Consider the following 19,059-nt stretch of genomic DNA (forward strand, 5'->3'; position numbering starts at 1 on the left):
CGCACAATTTTGCTTCGTGCAAACTCTCAGCATGCGCCATAAATAAATAAATAAATAAATAAATAAATAAATAAATAAATAAATAAATAAATAAATAAATATGATTTCTCTTATGAGCTGATTACGACTACGACATAGAACGCGTCATTCTAGGTCGTAGTCGTAATCAGCTCACGAGAGAAATCATCGAAGCAAAGGCTATCATTGATCTGAGCCATGCATGTGTAAGCTCACCTTCGTTAGCATTATCAAGCAATCAATTGGCGTATCTCCGACTGCAGCCACAGGCTGTCTGAATATGTTGTCACATGGTTACTATCGGTTTTGTTGCTTTGTTTTTTTGTAATCTCTTGATGTCACATGGTTTGCCGAGTGTATAAGTAGCCTTCTGTGTCACGAAATAAACCATCAGTTGGAAGTTAGCGCTCACTCTGTTTTCCGTTCCCTTTCATTACCCCTACCTCCTTCCTTTCTTTGCTCTTTCTGAGCTGCGCTACAAGCCTAAAAAAGTCACGACAGTGACACGTCGAGAAGGAAGCAATGGAAATCGGCGTCGCGTCTTGCGCTTTCAGCACGAGCTATTTGTTGACAGGCGCTGTAACGTCGAAAGCTAAGCGCCTGATGACTCTGATAGGCGATCTTTTAAGTTTTTAAATGCGCAAACATTTCTATGCCGGCCCACTGAGGAAATCCGGTCCGTCCGTCCGTCCGTCACGTAAGACGATCGCTTTCAATATATGACCCTCACCAGCGATCGAGTTCCCCTTCGTGCTGCCCCTCGCTTCAACGGGAACTAAGCGGCGAGAACACGGCGAACACGAAGCTATCAGCACTCGGCGCACTCTGTCCTCATCGCAGATCGCTTTCAAGATAGCGGCCGCTCCATACGCCGCCGCCGCCGCCGGAGCACTGTCGATCACGGTGGTTGATGGTTCTGACGCGGACGAACAAAGCGCTAAAGAATGAGAACGGCTTATAATGATCGGAACGTCATCAGCGCACCTGGCGCCGGCATCTGCACTAGTTTGTGTCCTCAATTCACCTTGCGCTGCCGTCCGAAGCAGTTCGTGTCACCGCAGCGCGGTCGTTTGTGCTGGTCGGATCAAGTTTCGTAACATTGATAATGACACTGAGATGCATGCAGATTAGCTAGTGGCAAAATGCGTACGCATACTTAGACAGCTCCCAGAAGAGTTTCTGCGTGAATGCCTTTCTCGCGGTGAGGAACAAGACGTCATATTTTCTTCATTGCTACAGCTCATTTCATTCTGAGAAACTGCAATGCTTTCTTTCCTCTTTTATGTTGTCTCAAAAGCACAGCGTTCACTTCTCACTGTGGAGGTTGCAAAACTCGGCAGCTTTCATGGACCTTGGAATATTTTCCTGAAGAACATTTCTGGGCTGCAGATCCACTCCACTGAGCTTAGCGACATTTTATGTCTAGAAGCTCTGAAGGGAGCAGAGCTCGGTATGGTCTTTAAGAGAGCACTTAATTGCGCAAGAATAGCATTCACTTGACATGCTCTTTTAAGTGTTCGTCTCTCTTGCACCAACGGGGTGCTTCTTAAAACCGTGCATCAAGTAGTTCCAGTGACGATTTTATTTCTGCACCAGGACATGTCCCGACTATGCGACGCGATTCTCTCCCCCATCTCGACGTACCCCTCCCCGGGCGTCGCCCATAAACCGGCCATTCTATGAGATGACCCTGTACTGGACAAGAACAAATACGCTTGAGTTTTTGTGACCGGTGGCAACGAAGCACGGCGTGTTGACCATTGGCGAATGACGAAACCGGAGCTCCGACCGTTGCATAGCGCCAAAGTATAGCGTTTCCCCGCTTTTGTTACAGAGGGCACGCATGCCCTCTAGAGTGCTTGTGATAGCGGTCTACTTGAGAGTCTCAAAACTACACAGTACTCCAGAAAGTGGACCGTAGTAAATAATGAAAAAAAAAATACAGATCCAACGCACATGTTGGAAACTATGCGAAGCGAAGCCTAAATAACGCGATTAACTCAACGCATGCAACCTATCAGATTTAAAATTAAACATATCTCGCGACCAGTGAGGGTAGGAGGGGGAGGATGAGCCCTGTGCGTATGGCACGCATTCGTAAGAACTTTGCCGTGAGCATACCTTTTCTGCACCCCCCTCCCTCACCACCCACACATACGTATGCGCTTTATTATTGTTATAACTTCAGGGGCAACGCACAAGCAGCAGTAAACTTGGAACAGCAGAGACTGACACAAAAAAAAAAAAAAGACATTGTCTTTAGATCGCACCTACGTTTTCTGTGACGTTGCTGTTGCCGATTTCGCCTGCTTCAGGTGCGATACCGAATAACCTTGTTCAAAGGAAGTACACCACTGGTATACGGCGTCTTGCACTGCCTCAAGAAGGCCGAGAAAGTACCAAGTAATTACTTTTTCTTGTATGAATTATTTATATATTGTGTCACCCCATACATCAAAATTTCAAAACTGCTTTCGAAATTAGAATGTATATTTCGTAAAACATGACGCAAACATTCGTAACATCGTTGAACGAGCTCAAATTCGTAAACTTTGCGAAATTTTTTTGTTTATTTATTTTTATTTTATTTACACATACTGCAGCCTCGGTGAGGCTATTGCAGGAGTGGGCAGTGAGGGAGTGAAGAGAAAAAAGAAAGCGAGGAAGTTCGGGAGAGTTGGCTGGTATAGCTCTGCAGCTAACGGTCGCGCGTTCAATCTGATGATGACAGGTGCATACAGAGAAAAGTATGCGACAAGTATGAAATAATACTTAGGGGCGCTCCCTAAATTTGTTGTAAATTCTGTTCTTTATCTATAATCCCGAGTTATTCTTTTTTTAATTGTCAACTGGCCGCGCTTACACACTCCATAATCTACATTCATGCGATAATTACTCGATCCTTTGTATGTACGCGTCTGCGATGTAGTTACAGTTCCCGACAGATCTGTTGCCATTGATGTTCAATCCGACGACATTTTCCCTAATGATGCAAAATTACTTCCACATTGTATTCTAGACGGTTTATTGCAAGGTCATCTGCAGAGCTTTCAAATATCGTAATTGCAACAGATGCTTCGCAATGTGAATAAAAGTCAGGTGTACGTACATTTTTATCAATTATTGATTGGACGTTTTCTCTTCGGCGGCCCGATTTTATACCCATCCTTTTGGCCGAATACATTGCAGTGGTGCTGACTCTACACAAATTAAATCCATTAATTTCACCAGCCGTGATAGTCACTGGTTCGTTATCATTGCGCTCATTCCTTACTGCTTCTCGTGACTCTCGTGTAATGAGGATGTTTCATTCATGGGTACCTGGATACTTGAGAAGTTTGCGTTTGATTTGGTAGCCTGGCCATAAAGGACTAATTATAAATGAAATTCCCCATTCTCTAGCCAAGGCATCGATAAGTGGCCTGATTCTCCCTTATTGCCCTTTGACTGCTCATGCTACTGCTGCTAGACTTCGAAGGAGTGTCATTATGCAGGTAGTTTCAGGATCCGCAACAATTAACTCTGTGGATTACTTACGTCTTCTATGCACTTGGCTCAGAGATTTTTGCCCAGAAGTGTACATCACGAGGCTGCGCTGCCTTATACCTACGTTAAACTTCTATCTACAAAGGTCTGGTCTGGTCCCCTCACCATTATGCTCATTCTGTGGCGAAGCGGACACAATGGCCCATTTGTTGTGACCTTGTAGGCGTTTTCCTGTAATAACAAAAATATTACAGGAAACCTCGCTTCGCAATATTGGCCTAGATTTATCTGTGCATGTGATCCCATCTTTGTTTATATCTTTTTTCTATCCAAACTTTTGCAGCCTCTGTTATTGGGTTCAGTCACAGTAATGTTTGCTTGGAAATCCAAAATTACCTGCTTAAATATAATCGATTACCATGCTAGACTGATGGTCCCCCCTCCCTACTATTTATTTATTTATTTACCTATTATTAGTTTTGGTTATCTCAGTTCACGGCTTTTTATCTTAATTCACTCACAAAAATGTCGGTTTCTAAGTTTCGACATTCAACTTATTAATTCTTTTCTTTTTATCCACCAAATATAACCACCTGATTCAAGGCCAGTCGCCCACTGTGGGTATGAACAACAACAACAACAACAACAACAACAACAACAACAACAACAACAACAACAACAACAACAACAACAACAACAACAACAACAACAACAACAACAACAACAACAACAACAACAACAACAACAACAACAACAACAACAACAACAACAACATCATCATCATCATCATCATCATCATCATCATCAACAACAACAACAACAACAACAACAACAACTTCATGTGTCACAGTGGGATGTGCCCATTCTGGATGATTGGCCAAGGACGGGCCCATCCCCAGTGCAACCTTCACGCTGCGATGTTCGTGTCCGCCAAGGTATATCAGCCCTGTTCCAACAACGTGACCACTGCTGTTTGGCAAGTATGGGTAATATTGTTTGCTCCATCAAGCGTGTTTACGGCTTGTTGCACTATGACATGCTGCCCTTCCCGGTACCAGGGTCGACTCAACTGCTTGATTACTAAATCATGGGTTACTCTTTGCGTATGTTTCCCACGCTAACAGCACATATGTTCTCTTTTTTTTTCAAGACTAATATGCATAATCTCGTCGCGGGAATCTGAACTAGCGAGCGAACAAGGAAATCCTCTGTTCGGAGCTGATGTTACGACAAGGTCTCTTGTCTTCGTCAAGCTGGCGCTTCTTGAAACACCATCGCCATAAATTCAAACGTGAACAGTTCCGGTGCTACTACACTACGTTGTCCTGTTTTCAGGCTCACCCGCATTTGTCACCTCTTCACAATTCACGTTAAAAAACTTACGCCTTTGACTACTCCATGCTTATAAACCTAGCTACAGAGCAATTACACGTCGCACTTCCATGTAGTTATGCGTAACAGGCATCCTGATCAGTCATTTCCTCTTCGCGTTTAAGTTCGTGCTGATGGCTCTTGCCTGACGATGACAGCTCGCCTTGTCAAAAAGCTGGCTCCAGAGTCCGGACTGAAACTCCCCTCCCTCGCCGCCCACTGTTGATAAGTCCAGGTCTCAATGTTTCTGTGACCGTTCTTATTTTTTTTCTAGTTTGGATCTCATAGGAATGTTTGTGCCGTTGCTTCTTCCTAAGCGGACAGCATTCATTTATCTGTATACTGCAGGCAGTAAACCGGGATCGTGCCGAAAGTGGTGAAAGTCTTTTGCTACAGGTGCTCACGGGTGTAATCTTTCTGTCTGACAAACACCATTCAAAAAGAAGGGTACTGAAGTCAAGGGAAACTTTTCTTTCCTTCCTGCTGTTAACAGCGCAAAATGTAGACGAGAGACGAGACACGAAAACACCACAAGCACTGTGGTGTCTTCTTTTCTATAGTGCAAAGTCTAGCGTCAGGAAAAGGTGCGTTGGTAATCAATGCGCATGAGAGGAACCTTGCCTGGCATGAATAGCGCAGCATCGCCCCACTGAGTCGTTTACATGACAAAGGAGGAACGTGGAGACGAGAAAGATCCTTTATTGAACGTGGCACCACTGCCGTTTTACAAGCCACGGTTTCAACGCCTTGTTTATTTGCAAGTTACATAATAGCAAGTTTGAGCGCCACGGCTGCAACTTTATGAAAGCGCTACGCTACAATGTATTTATTTGTTGCTTCCGCAAGTGCAATGAAAAGTCAGCATGTAACAGAGTTAGGAAATACCGTTACATGTTTCTGCATTTAAAATGAAAATTTGAGGCACTCCCACTCTGAAAGCTATACGCCCTCTTAGTGGGAGTACACACGAATGATGCGCTGCCCATCGCTGCTCGTGCTTACGTAATCATGCTTGTGGGGATAGTGGGTATTCGGCTGCTTTTTTTTCCCTTTCCAACAGAATTCACGAGCAACGAGATTGATTTACGCCATCCTATCCATACTTTGGCGTCAGCTGAATGGATGCTATGATGGATGAATTCTATGAGCATTCCCTTGTAAACGGCGTGGCTGGTTGCGCCACCAAGCTCTTTTTCGTATTTTGCCTGATCTCTAACCTATCTTCTTATTATTACTTTATTTTACAGATAAAAATTCTCCGCATCAAAGTTCCTGAACCATTATCGGGAACATTGTTTTCGTGCGCCTTTGTCGTTTGCGGTCTCCCTACTTTTCTGCCACTAAGCCTCCGGTTGCCTCTTACTAATCTCTGTTGCGGACAGGTTTACTTTCCCCCTGTTATCCCTGAAACCAAAGACTGCAAGGAGGCCAGCACAGCATAAACAGACAGCTGGATAGATAGCTTGACAGCCTAATAAAAATTCCATAGTTCCCCTAGATTTACCGCAGCAAGCACATGCTTCTTCTTCCTTGGTCTACTTCGCTTTATAAGTATGTGTTTTAAGGAATCCTGATATCGGTTCGAAAAACAAAGAGCTTCCCTTTGAGTTATCATACACTGTTTTTTTCCCTTGATTTCGTTTTCTGCCTGTTACTTCTTACCGGTTTCTTTTCCATTGCCACCACCCAGTAGATTGTCCCAGCCTCCCTGGCTTTGAGTTTAACGTTCTTTGCTGACATGTTACTTGCGAATAGGTCGCATACTTACTGGTGAGCTTCAGTGTTCTTTTCCTCCACTGTGAGTCAATATTTTTCCTGTACAACTATTTACGGCAGGACTCACCTCACGATGGCTGTCGATAGTAATGTGAATAGCAATCGAGCAATGTAGCGAAAGACCATATTCCTAAAGTCACATTTATTTTATACGCGTAGTGGTAATTACGAGACTCGTTGCTTCGGCTGTATGCCACATACTCCGATATCGGCCCGCTTTGCATCGGCACTCGCTTGCCATTGTCGCCCATCAGTATGTAGGCATGCCGGCGACTGTAAGACACCGACGAAGTGACGATTAAATGACAAAGAACGAATGATATGGACCGAACGACGAAGGCGTATAACGACGACACCATGACGACACTGAGGTGTCGATTGTTAAACTATAACGATGGAATGACCACGACAACGCGACGACGATATGAGGACAATGAGATGACGATAACTGCACGAAGATGACGTGACGCGGCCATTTGACGATAAACGAATGAAGGCGCGGCAATGACGACGATGGCACGACCAAGACGGTATGACAGCAACGGTAGGACAAAGGACACATAATAGCGTGTATATGACGATGGCGCAATAAACACAATGAACTCAACATGCAATCGGGAATGCAGCCATTAGAAAGTCTCGCCTGTCACACGACAGGAAAAGAAATATACCGTGGCATGCACTTGTGCACGTGCATAGATATCGGTATAATTGAGTTCCTGCCCGGGCAAACACCTTGCCAGGAATCTGCAGAATCTGTTGGTGCTTCCTTTTGCCGCTGGTCTTAACGAGATAACTCCTACTTTTCCCATTGGAGTGGCCGCGTTCACAGCTTGGTGGCCCATTCTGAGCGTTCGTCGTGGGTTACGTTCCATCAGTGTGCTTAACTAGTATCAATACATCACTCACAGATCAACACCCGCATTCCTTTTGTTCCTTTAGCTCTCTGCTTCTTGTCTTCTGTTACTTCTGTTAGCGCTGTTCCTCTACATGCAAAGTAGATTACTATTAGAGGTAAGTCAATGCTGAGAGAAAATGAGAGAAAAAAAGAAGAAAAGAAAGAAAGAAAGAAAGAAAGATAGATAGATAGATAGATAGATAGATAGATAGATAGATAGATAGATAGATAGATAGATAGATAGATAGATAGATGGATGGATAGATAGATAGATAGATAGATAGCGCAGAGAGAGAGAGAGAGAGAGAGAGAGATGTTTAATGTTATAGACCAGGCATGTTATTCCAAATGATAGGTGAAAGACGAAACGGCACACAGGAAAAGATTGCACGCACAGGCGACACTAACCCGTTCATACTCAGAACAGGCACAATGTCTCACTGTTCTCAAGTAAAGACTGAAAGTGTTTTTCTTGAAAAGAAAGAATAATAATGTATTTCTCTTATCCCTGGCTTGGTGTTGTTTTCAGCAGCACCACCGAGCAGGAAGTTGTTACCGCGGTGTTAATCTCCAAACTCCCCCCCCCCCACATCCCCCATTTGAACCAACCAAACCGCTTAACTTCGACCTTTAAGACCGAAACAGGAGCAATGAAGACGTGCCGTGTGTTCTGCGTCCTTGTCCGAACATGCTGCTATACGGGCTATACTGTCAAACGGTTGCTGAATCGCGCAACTCTATATATTCTTGCAGGGCGCCTAACGTTGACCCATTTAGGCGTTATAGACAAACTGAACATAACGCTGTTATTCTCGAAAATGCATAGCTTACGAGTACAGAAACCAGCGCCATGCCTTCAGCCTATAGTATTATACCAAGAGCCACTTATTTGCGGGCGCAACTTTGCTAAAGATATACACTATGGGGCATAGTGTATTCTCCGAATACACTATGCAAGCACGATATTTTGTTTTTCCAAGCCAATGCGCACGTTACTTATCTCCTCTATTAACAGTTGTGTGACTTGCAGCCTATACTTGTCACTAGTTACTGCAAGCGCAAATTTCTTTTGCGCAAGGACAAAAGGAAAAAAAGCTACGCACTCATTCCGCCCGCGGAGTGATCGTTATCGTTACCTGTTGCCATTCGATGCGCGCGTGGTGAGAATGGAGCACTCCGGCCAAAGATTTATTCTCGTCCCAACTCTGAACATACCAACCGTTTGGATTGTGCGCGCGCTGAGAAGGTATTCGCAAAAGAGTGGTTCCGTTTGCTTGCAAGAGCAATGTTGAAACACACACACACACACACACACACACACACACACACACACACACACACACACACACACGCACACACACACACACACACACACACACACACACACACACACACACACACACACACACACACACACACACACGCACGCACGCACGCACGCACGCACACACACACACACACACACACACACACACACACACACACACACACACACACACACACACACACACACGTAATTAATGCAATTAATGCAATTATTTGTTGTAATGCGTATACACTTTATTGCTAATGTCGGCAGGAAGATTTGTAGCGCCCCGTGTTAACAAGTGGGAAGACATAACACGTGAATAGTGAAGTGGATGATTGTTGCAGCTCTACGCCTACATTGTAGTTTTGCAGTTTAATGGCAGGTTTATGGGGGCATTATTTGATATTTAATAAAAAAAAAGGTTTAGTACAAAAATGGTGTTTATGCTTACGCTGAATGCTACGTCAGTGCCCGGATATTGGTGTTTATAGTTGCTGCTCTCTGTTTAAACCCTCGTGACACCATGCACCGTTTGCACATTATAGCCAAACCGAACGTGCGTCTGTTTGAGTATAGGGCAACCGTCGCCGAGAAATTCACAGCCACGACGTCGGAAGCCCAGCCTCGTCCGCGACATTGTTTTCACTCGCGTCTGCGGCCGCAGAACAAATGGGGCCTCCCTGCCTCGCGGCCTATGCGAATTCACAAAAGCCGCGTTGTGAGCGAGGTTCGCCCTCGAAACGCTGCACAATTCCGCTATATAGTGCAATTACTCGCCTCGACACCTTCAGCGAGAAACTCTTTCGTGGTATGCAGATACGAACAAAGCGCCCGTGGTCTGTAAATCCTCATTCGGAGCGTGCGGCCGCACACCAGCGAGAGTACATACATTACCCGAACCGTTTATCTCGTTCTGAAAATGCGGCCCTGTCCTTGGTGAACTGCTTTGTCTCCTCGAGGAAGACGATGCATTGTTTCGAAATGAAAGCAGAGCCGTGGTTGTGAGGCGCGCTTACGGGCGAGGTGTTCACCGCAGCGGTGTAAAGAGCCACGAATCTGAAGGCGCCTCTTCCCAAAAGCGCCCTGCGTTAAGACTTTCTACGGGTCGCTCGCCTGTGCGTGGTGTGCACATTTAGCTGGTTTACTTTGCAAGTAGGCTTGTGTAGACCCTTTCCCGGCGGTCCCGTGGGTACCGCCATGTTTGATCACGTGGTGACGCGTCCATCGCTTGCCTCAGCTGCCTCTGTGATTACAATGCGTGCGCATGACGCCAGTGCGGCGCAGCAAACCTCCGTTTTAACGGATATTGTAGACGGTGACTGTGTGGACGACACGCAGCTTTGGCCACAGCTTTAGAGGACATACAAGTGCTTTCAGAGCTCATTACGCTTTGTCCAAACGGCGCAAGGAGCGTATATGTACAGTGCTTGGGACCTGTATATGTACAGTGCTAAAGTGGGGATAGAAATGTATTCCAAGCTGTCCAGAATTTTCGCTTACGAATTAAATCAGGAGGAGGAGGAAAAACTTTATTTGCTCTAATTGGTTAGAAATTTGCGGTGGCAGATGCGGTCGGCCGTCTTCACGGTCTTCTTCCCCATCTGCGCAGGGTCGACGCCCCTATTCCAGGGCACCACTGAGGGTGGCTACTCGGCGAGCGTGCCTTACTAGTCCATGCTGAACTTTCGGGTCGCTGCTGGAGAGCACCCTCTCCCACTGCTCCGCACTCGGGTCTTTTATTTGAAGGAATTGTTGATTCTGAACGCATTCCCATGTAATGTGATATAAGGTGATATAATGTGATATAAGGATCAGTGTGTTTTACTCGTCGTTCTTTATTTGGCAAACATTTCGAAGCAGCGGTTTATCATGTCCACGACTCAGTAAAGTTTCTCGGTGCGGTCACTATCTGATTGTTTATTTTCAGCCTAATCGCTCGTGGTTGTGCTCAGTTGCGATAGATTTGTTCATGCTGCGCACAAGGCTTGGCATAATGTAATGTAATGTAACATAATGTTAAGTGTTCTGTACATTGTGATAGCTTGTAGGAAAGACGTATCATCGCTAGTCACTCGCTTATTCTGTGGGCCATCGCGAAACGTTCAGCTTCGAACATTCGTGTGTTGTCGTCACCCATGCTTCGGGGCATTGACTCAAGTGTGCGCCCATTCACATATTCTTGATACTTTGGTGACAGAGTGGGCGTCAGTTTGCGTTCGAGTAGGGGGTGTATGTGCGTACATAACATGCGAGTAACTTACTATACACGTAAGTGGCGCTACTTCGTTTTGCAACGAGTGGTACTCACCCTTAATTTCCGACGTTGCGTGGTTGAAGTCGTTTCTTTGGAGTTTAGCAATACAGCTCTGGCGGATGATTTTTTTTTATCCTCCAGGAAAGCCGTGCCTCGGCAAGTTCAATTCAATTAATAATTTCACGCGCCCACCTTAAGATGAGATAGCCAGCCAGCTAGCTATATATATATATATATATATATATATATATAATTGAACTTTCGCTGATTAGCATTCTACCATTTCGTTCATCAAGGAGGAGTGGGACTCGCTTCTGCGTAGCCCCGCTCTAGAAAAGCAAATCCTGGCCGTCCGACGTGCCTGCGACCGGGCCGGTGGGCTAGACCTGCCGGTCCCGACGTGGGACTAGCCGGGTGCGCGACGAGTTCGGGTCCTCGCCGGACCTGCAGCAAAGTTTATTCACTCACTCACTCACTTAGCCCGCCGTGGTTGCTTAGTGGCTATGGTGTTGGGCTGCTAAGCACGAGGTCGCGGGATCGAATCCCGGCCACGGCGGCCGCATTTCGATGGGGGCGAAATGCGAAAACATCCGTGTACTTAGATTTAGGCGCACGTTAAAGAAACCCAAAGGGTGCAAATTTCCGGAGTCCCCCACTATGGCGTGCCTCATAACCCATAACCATAACCCATAATATAATTTTATTTACCGCCAGCTCTGCAGTCTGCCATGATATCTGTATGTTTCGCATCTTGATCTTCCATATTCTGGTTTTAGTTCTGAAGCTTCCCTGATCTATTGTGTTCGTCCTGCATGCTTGAAGGCTGAAGGGGTTACCAGTTCGGAATTTCGAAGCGGCTGACACCGCTCCAAAATTTCGTGAAACCCTATGTGACGATCTATGACTACCGATCGTAATGCGATTAGTATACTAGCAATGTAGCGGCCCAGCAGATTGTTAAATACATGTTTATTTAGAACCTGCAGTGGCCTTTCTGAGACTTGCGTCGCTTAGGGTATATGCACACATACTATTCTCAGGTTGCGTCCCACGTTGCTCTGGCACTTGCTTGCCAAATGTCGGCCATGGGCGTGGCAGCATGACGACGACTGTATAACGAAGACGCAGTGACGACAATAGAATAATAATGATAACGAATAATAATAATAACGACGAAAGTGGTATGAAGACGGCGGCGTGACGACGGCTTTATCACGAAGTGTCAATGAAGGCATCACAACGACGACATTACGACAATGGTATGACGACGACCGTGCGATCCCGATAACGTTAAGACGACGGCATGACGAGAGCCAGATGACGAGGTTAGAATGACGGCGATGGAACGACAGTATGACAACGAATGCATGACGACGACGCAGTTACGGCAACGGCATGGCAACGGTATGAAGACAACGTTATGAAGACAATGGGACGACGACGAAGGTAAGGCGACGGTGGCGTGACAACGACGGCATGACGAGACTCGGATCTCGAAGGCGGAGCGACGACAATGGAACGACCACGACGCAATGACGGCGATGCCATGACAACGAATGCATGACGACAATGCTGTGATGACGACGGCATGACAAGAGTCGGGTGACGAAAGTTAAATGACGACAATGCAACGACCACGACGGCATCAACGAATGCATGAAGACAATGCTGTGATGACGACGGCATGACAAGAGTCGGGTGACGAAAGTTAAATGACGACAATGCAACGACCACGACGGCATCACAACTACAAGCAGGCACTCGGTGGCCCAAGCTATTAGACAACTTGGTTCTCTGAAAAGCGTGACCACGGCGGCGCGACGAGTGTCACATGACGAAGCTGGAATGATGACGACAGAATTACCACACGACGGCATCACGCTCACCATGAGCGCACACCTTGTGGCCCAAGCTGGTAGACAACTTGGGTTATTGCGTAAGAGGATGGATGGATGGATGGATGGATGGATAGATGGGTTCAAAATTTCTGAATCACATTAAAAGCGCCATGTTGTGACCAGTTCAAGGCGGGAAAATCGCGATCCCCCCAAAGAAGGTCACTGGAAATCAAGCGCATGTCCCCCATAAGTCAAAAATTACAATTACTGTTAAACCTTAATCTAACGAAGTTCAATGTGACAAAGTCATCGATATAAGGCATCTTTTTACCTTTTATAACTTGACGGTAATAAAGCGCCATGTAATTTTAGCGCTAACATAAAGTGTGCTCATCCGGTGTTTTAATATAACGATATGTAACCACTGCCGCGAAGGAAGACCGACACAATCTAACTGTACTACATGGCCACTGCCGCCCACATTACAGTGAAGTTCATTACATCGCGTTCTAATTATTGAGTTTTAACTAAAACTGACTCGGCAGCCTAGTTGAGTAGTGTTACTATGCTCTGACAGTCGCACCGTCCATAAGGTCGCGCGATTAAAAAAAAACAAATCTACGGAGGTTTTCAAGAGCAACGAAGTTTTCCTGAACGTCGCCTACATTGCATTACTGTTTTATTTCGTCAGAGCACGCTCATTTCGAAAGTGCGTTCACATCTCCAAAACGAATGCATCACTGCGACGTGCAAGCACGAAGGCCTACGTCAAGGGAGAGCGGTCAGGGCTTCTTCGATTCTTGGTCCTCGTAGATGCACTTCAGGCCGGAAGCGTAGTAAAGCAGCAGCAGGTTGAGGTTCTTGACCCGTTCTTCGGCGGCGGCCAGAGCCTTCGCACTCGCGGCATTGTGGTGCGTCTTGGTGCGGGCCTGCAGCCTCTCGCGCTCCACTTTTTCCCGCTCGTACACGGCTTTCACGCGTTGGTACTGCGGAGAAGCGAGTTTATCGGGAGAAATTAGGCCCCACCACGGAACCTCCCAACTATCCCTTTCAGGCACCAATTCCGTGCATTCAAAAGATTTAGGTCCACCGCGTTTCTCGCCATCTTCTGAATCACGAAAGAGAGAGCGTACAGCTGCTGTAAAGATGTCTTTTTCATTATTCTTCTGAGTTTCGTGGAGTTTCCAGAATGTGGACTCCGTCTGAGAACTCCCTGAGGAAACGTTGGATATTAGAAAATGATCCATTTCACGCGTAGCATACTCTAACGTGGAAAGCACGCACCTATCCAGCCGCTTGAAGTGTATGCCTGAGGTAAGTTATAGTGAAACACAATGAAAGAAGCGAACCCTCCACACGACGCCATATACGAGTACTGACGCCCACAGCATACTCTCAGCCGCTTAACTTCGAAATGGTTTTCTAAAACAATTTAGACATTCAAGGATGTTTCAGGAAGTACGAAACAGGCTGCTTTTGCTTCTGATTCGATATTTTGGCATGTAAAATTTTGCACAAGGCGCCCGAAGGCGCTAATGTATACGGGACAGGAGAAATTGTTTTGCTCCGGTTCGACTGAATTGATTCCAGTGACGTTTGCTGCGCCGAGGGGAAAACGTTAGGTTAGGTTAGGTTATGACTGTTGGAGATAAAAAGAAGAGTCATCTGGGCAAGTTGATATGCTTCTCGTTGCTTCTCGTTCGAACAATCAAGTACCACACGCGTGTAGCAATATTGATTCACGTCGGAAACTACGCGCAGTAACAGACAAATACGCAAGAAAGAGGACAACAAAACACAAGCGCTGATTTCGGAAGCGTGGGTTAATATACTGAGAAAAAAAAAGGCGCATGCGCATCTTTTAGTATATTTTAGTAAAATAAGTTCTTCACTGAGCCATTAAACTTGATAAAAATAATTCCCAAAATTTCGAGAAAAAAAAATTGAAGCGCCAGGTTGGCACTTTCCAACATATTAAACATCATAGTATACTGTGAACTGCATTAATTAAGGACATCCAAAGCAGACAAAGTTGATGCGCTATATCTGCGCTTTTTTTTAACATCATTCATAGAGGATTTTGCGGTTGTGGTTCCTTTGCGCTCGCTGGCCTTGTTCGCTCAGAAAACTACCAAACTACCGTTGTGAACGCGTTTCACCATCGACGAAGCTGAGTACTGAATAGACGTGGTCTGATGTCGACGACTGTCGGCAAGTAAATGCCCAGACAAATAAGGCTAACAAGCGGGTCAAATATTTTATATAGATAGACACAAATATAAGTGCATTATTGCTACGAAATTTGAGTGAGAACAAAGCAGTAAGCCAACATTTCTTGTCTTCGGGTATAGAATGAAAACGCAAATCACGGTATACCTGTCATAAACATACGGTATTGTTCTAACACTAATTTGCCGAATAGTCATTTAATAAAACTAACGCTGACACTATAACAATTCCACGCACTACAAACTGATATGCCACACTCGTTGCTCTGAGACATTAAGAGATGATTACAGAGTTGCGTTATTTTGGCGTGTATCCACCAAGTTGGGGATTTTGTAGGACTCACCAATTCTAGGTAAACAACGTGAACACTTAGATCGGATTTAGCTCTGGTCCAGCACTTCCTTTGCCTAGACATGTGAAAAACAGAAATGCTTCATATTGGACGACAACAACCAATTTGAAGGAGACTCAAGGAGACACAACCAATTGAAGAAGAACGTCAAACTGTACCGACTGCCGGAAGGACAATTTAGAATTCGGCCATCAGCTTTTTCACAAGTATCGCCGAACTTTGGTAAAGAGGTTATAAAATTAATATTTCCCCGAGTCCGCGCCACAACATGCATGTCCCAGAAATATGGAAATGCCCTAAGCGACAAAATATAGTTAACAGCATACGTGAAGTCGTAACGCTGTTCACGCACATGTTACAAAATGCCAGTTACAGCTATATCCTCAGAGTTACGTATAATGCAAAAACCAATGCGTCGTTATATTTCAAATTTGTGATAAAGGAATACAAGTAAGTAAGAATGGTCACAAAAATTCAACGGGCACTTAGTTATCCTTACGTGGATGAATGCGAAAGCATTGCGGCCACCGTGCAATTCTTAGACATTATGCCACAACGCAAGGTCGTGGGTTCGATTCTCACCAAAGGTCGTGGGTTCGAATGCTTTAATTTTCTCAGTTAACTGCGTCTTAATTAACTTCGCCTTAAAAACCAATGGTCGTGGCTTGGTCTCCCACCAGAGGTCGTGGGTCCGGGTACCCTAATTAACTATATCTTAATTAAATGCGCCTTATTTAACACCAAAGGTCGTGGAGTCGACTCTCACCAAAGGTCGAGGGTTCGTACGTAGCCTTTTTGTACCGTCGTGTGGTCAACGCCGCCAACGCCGTACTTGCCGCCTCATGAGCCATTTAATGCTTTCGCCTTAAAGAAAAGGAACTCGGCCGTCCGAGTGAATCCCACCCGCAACCTCCTGAGGCGAGTAGTAAATGGGCGACAGTAGTGAACGGTTGAGAACGCACCACCTTGCGCACTCGCTCGATGCGCTGCTCGGGCGGCAGGTCTTGGTGTATGTGCTTCGCCTCCTCGACAGCGACGGCGTACATGCGGAGCCCGTACTGCTTGCTGCTGAGGTAGTTGAGCGCGCCGTTGAGGCCGCTCGTGGTGTCCGACATCTCCATCTTCCGGAAGAACTCGCGGTCCGTCTCGACGAGAGGCGCGGGCGGCGCCTTCATCTGGGCCGGGGTGGGGGGGAGGTGGCGAGAAGAGAACCAGAAAGCGCGCCTTCGTGCATAGCGTTCACCGCAAGCGTTTCCCGGTAAACATTACGGTCACATAAGCTGCAGTTGCCGGGGAGCGTGAGAAGCAGTCAGGAATCTTTGAATGCCATCTTCCTTCAAATCTTTAGTCGGGAGCTTTTGTAAAGCTTTACGGCTGTTTAGGTAAATGCCGACAGAAAGGCTATGGCCGCATTATACGCATAGATTTAGCCGAGCGTTCCGCATGACGAACGGATGGCCAATGATGATGTTGATAATTATTGTTATGTATAGTGCCATCACCTTTGAAACGGGGCGGTCACAAATAATCACCGATAGTCTGCTTGAGCTAATCAGGGTTTTCCATATTTATTGCAGTATACCATTTTGCCTATGTCTACGTTATATATAGTTACCTATGCCTGTAACAATCTATGCCTTTAACAATAATCTTATCCCTTTTTTTCTACCAATACTCTTAAACGTTTCTTGCTTATCCCGACAAGTGACAAGCTAACGCTGCCGTCAGCTACCCTATGGGTATTGGGAGGCGGACGTTTCCTACGGTCCTGGTTGGGTGAATATCTTGGCACTGCATTTCAACGTGCCGAGTCGTCTCTGGATTTGAGACACGCGCCTTACCTTGTTGCGTGTTTTCGATCTTGTATGTAACTACCCTAATCCGCAGCAATAGGCGGCCCTGTGGCTATGGTGTTGCGCTGCTTAGCTCAAGGTCGCGGTTTGGAACCCGGCCGCGGTGGCCGTATTTCGATAGAGGAGAAATGCAAAAACTTTCGTGTACTTAATTTAGGTGCTCGTTAAAAACTCCAGGTCGTCAAAAGTAATCCAGAGTACCCCGCCACGGCGTGCTTCAGAATCAGATCATGGTTTTCGCACGCAATACCACACAATTTGTGTGCTATTGGTAATATTGATTTTTTTCAATCCTCAGGCCGCCAACACTAAATGCCGTGGCACCGTCTGGTACGTAGAAATCAAATTACTTTCGCGGCAACAGTGGTATTTTTTTAGGCCTTGTAACATCAAAATAGACGGATGACGATAAACCGCCTGCAATACTTTGTTCTCAAGAAAAAAAAAAAAGGAAATCCGATTTTGCTATTTACGTTTTGCTGTCGCGACGAAGAGCAAGTAACGAGAGTGAATTGTGTTTGAAGCGAGAGCATCCCTGCTAAGGCTACTCCGTCGTTCTTATGATAATTAAAGATGATTGTCGCTCTCTTGCCCTTTGGTCCATGCGCTCGAAATGTACTCTTCTTCCACGGGCAGTACGCATTTCAATTATGTAGTACACTTGCAAACCTACTTGTGACGGCTTTCTCTGTTCCTATGGCCCTCAACGGCTGCGCCTTCTGCGGTAACCTGGCTTCATTTAGAAATCAAGTCCCCCGATTCTTTTTTGTTTCTTCACTTTCTGTGCTTAAACAGGAAGAGGAAAACGCACCTCATTCGCTGCCACATGGAAAAGTCTTGACGCCATAGACGCCTTTGTCTTCGGGCTCACGGTATGTTCAGATTTGCCGCCTCTTCGTCCCAGCTTTAAGGAAATGAAAAACATATTGTGCTAAAGAAAAAAAACCATGAACAAAAGGAAACAAGACAGTAAAATGCGTAGCTTGCCAGTACTGAGACGTGGCACAGCAGAAGAGAAAGGCGCTCAAGCAGCAGCTCATCGTCGTACCTTAAAATTTATTGACGCCTTCATAAAAAAAGAAAGAAAAAAAAATGTTTGGAGCAAGGAAGGGCACGATGGAGGGAATGCTAAATGAAGTCACTAAAGGGTGTGGAACCACAGATCTAACTTGTCTTAACGTAACCTAGCACTGCATAAAGAAAAGAAGTAATCCAGCCTTAGCTACACATGGCTGTCACAGTATTCATATGTAGTAGAGAACCTGTTCTAACCTAACACCACTAAACCTGCGATGTAAACAGAAATAAAGGGGTTTAGCTTGACGTATAAGAGGGAGGCGCAAGAGCATTCTTAGGTGGCCCTACAACCTAACGTAACCTAACGTAACCGTACACAGATATAAATGTTTTACCGTGAAGTACACATCTGAGTACCCAGATGAAGACAGGAAACGCAGCGCTCATGGCGGAACACACACATGCACACACATGCACACGCACAGCTCGGTTCAACCAAAAATGCGCAGAGCTTTCTTTGTCACGTGCAACTGTTTTCCACGTTCCGTCCTAAAGGGTGAAGCGGACGCATAATCCCCATAAAGCTATGTTCTGCATCTTAAGAAAGTCGCACAACTAATATATGTTTCTCAACTTTTGTTCTGTTGCTAAGCGAATT

The 19,059-nt window shown here is 45.7% G+C and overlaps 1 protein-coding gene across 1 annotated transcript; it reads right to left on the reverse strand.

Moving 5' to 3' along the window:
* Positions 1-13,612: 13,612 nt before the first annotated feature.
* LOC126536941 (uncharacterized) lies at positions 13,613-19,013 on the reverse strand. The gene is made up of 3 exons (XM_050184013.3): positions 18,196-19,013; positions 16,494-16,706; positions 13,613-13,936 (listed from the first exon to the last, which is right to left on the reverse strand). The coding sequence occupies exons 1-3, from the start codon at positions 18,307-18,309 to the stop codon at positions 13,733-13,735; spliced, it is 531 nt and encodes a 176-aa protein (XP_050039970.2). The 5' UTR covers positions 18,310-19,013; the 3' UTR covers positions 13,613-13,732.
* Positions 19,014-19,059: the final 46 nt, after the last annotated feature.

Source organism: Dermacentor andersoni, chromosome 4 (assembly GCF_023375885.2).
Source record: "Dermacentor andersoni chromosome 4, qqDerAnde1_hic_scaffold, whole genome shotgun sequence".
Classification (NCBI taxonomy): domain Eukaryota; kingdom Metazoa; phylum Arthropoda; class Arachnida; order Ixodida; family Ixodidae; genus Dermacentor; species Dermacentor andersoni.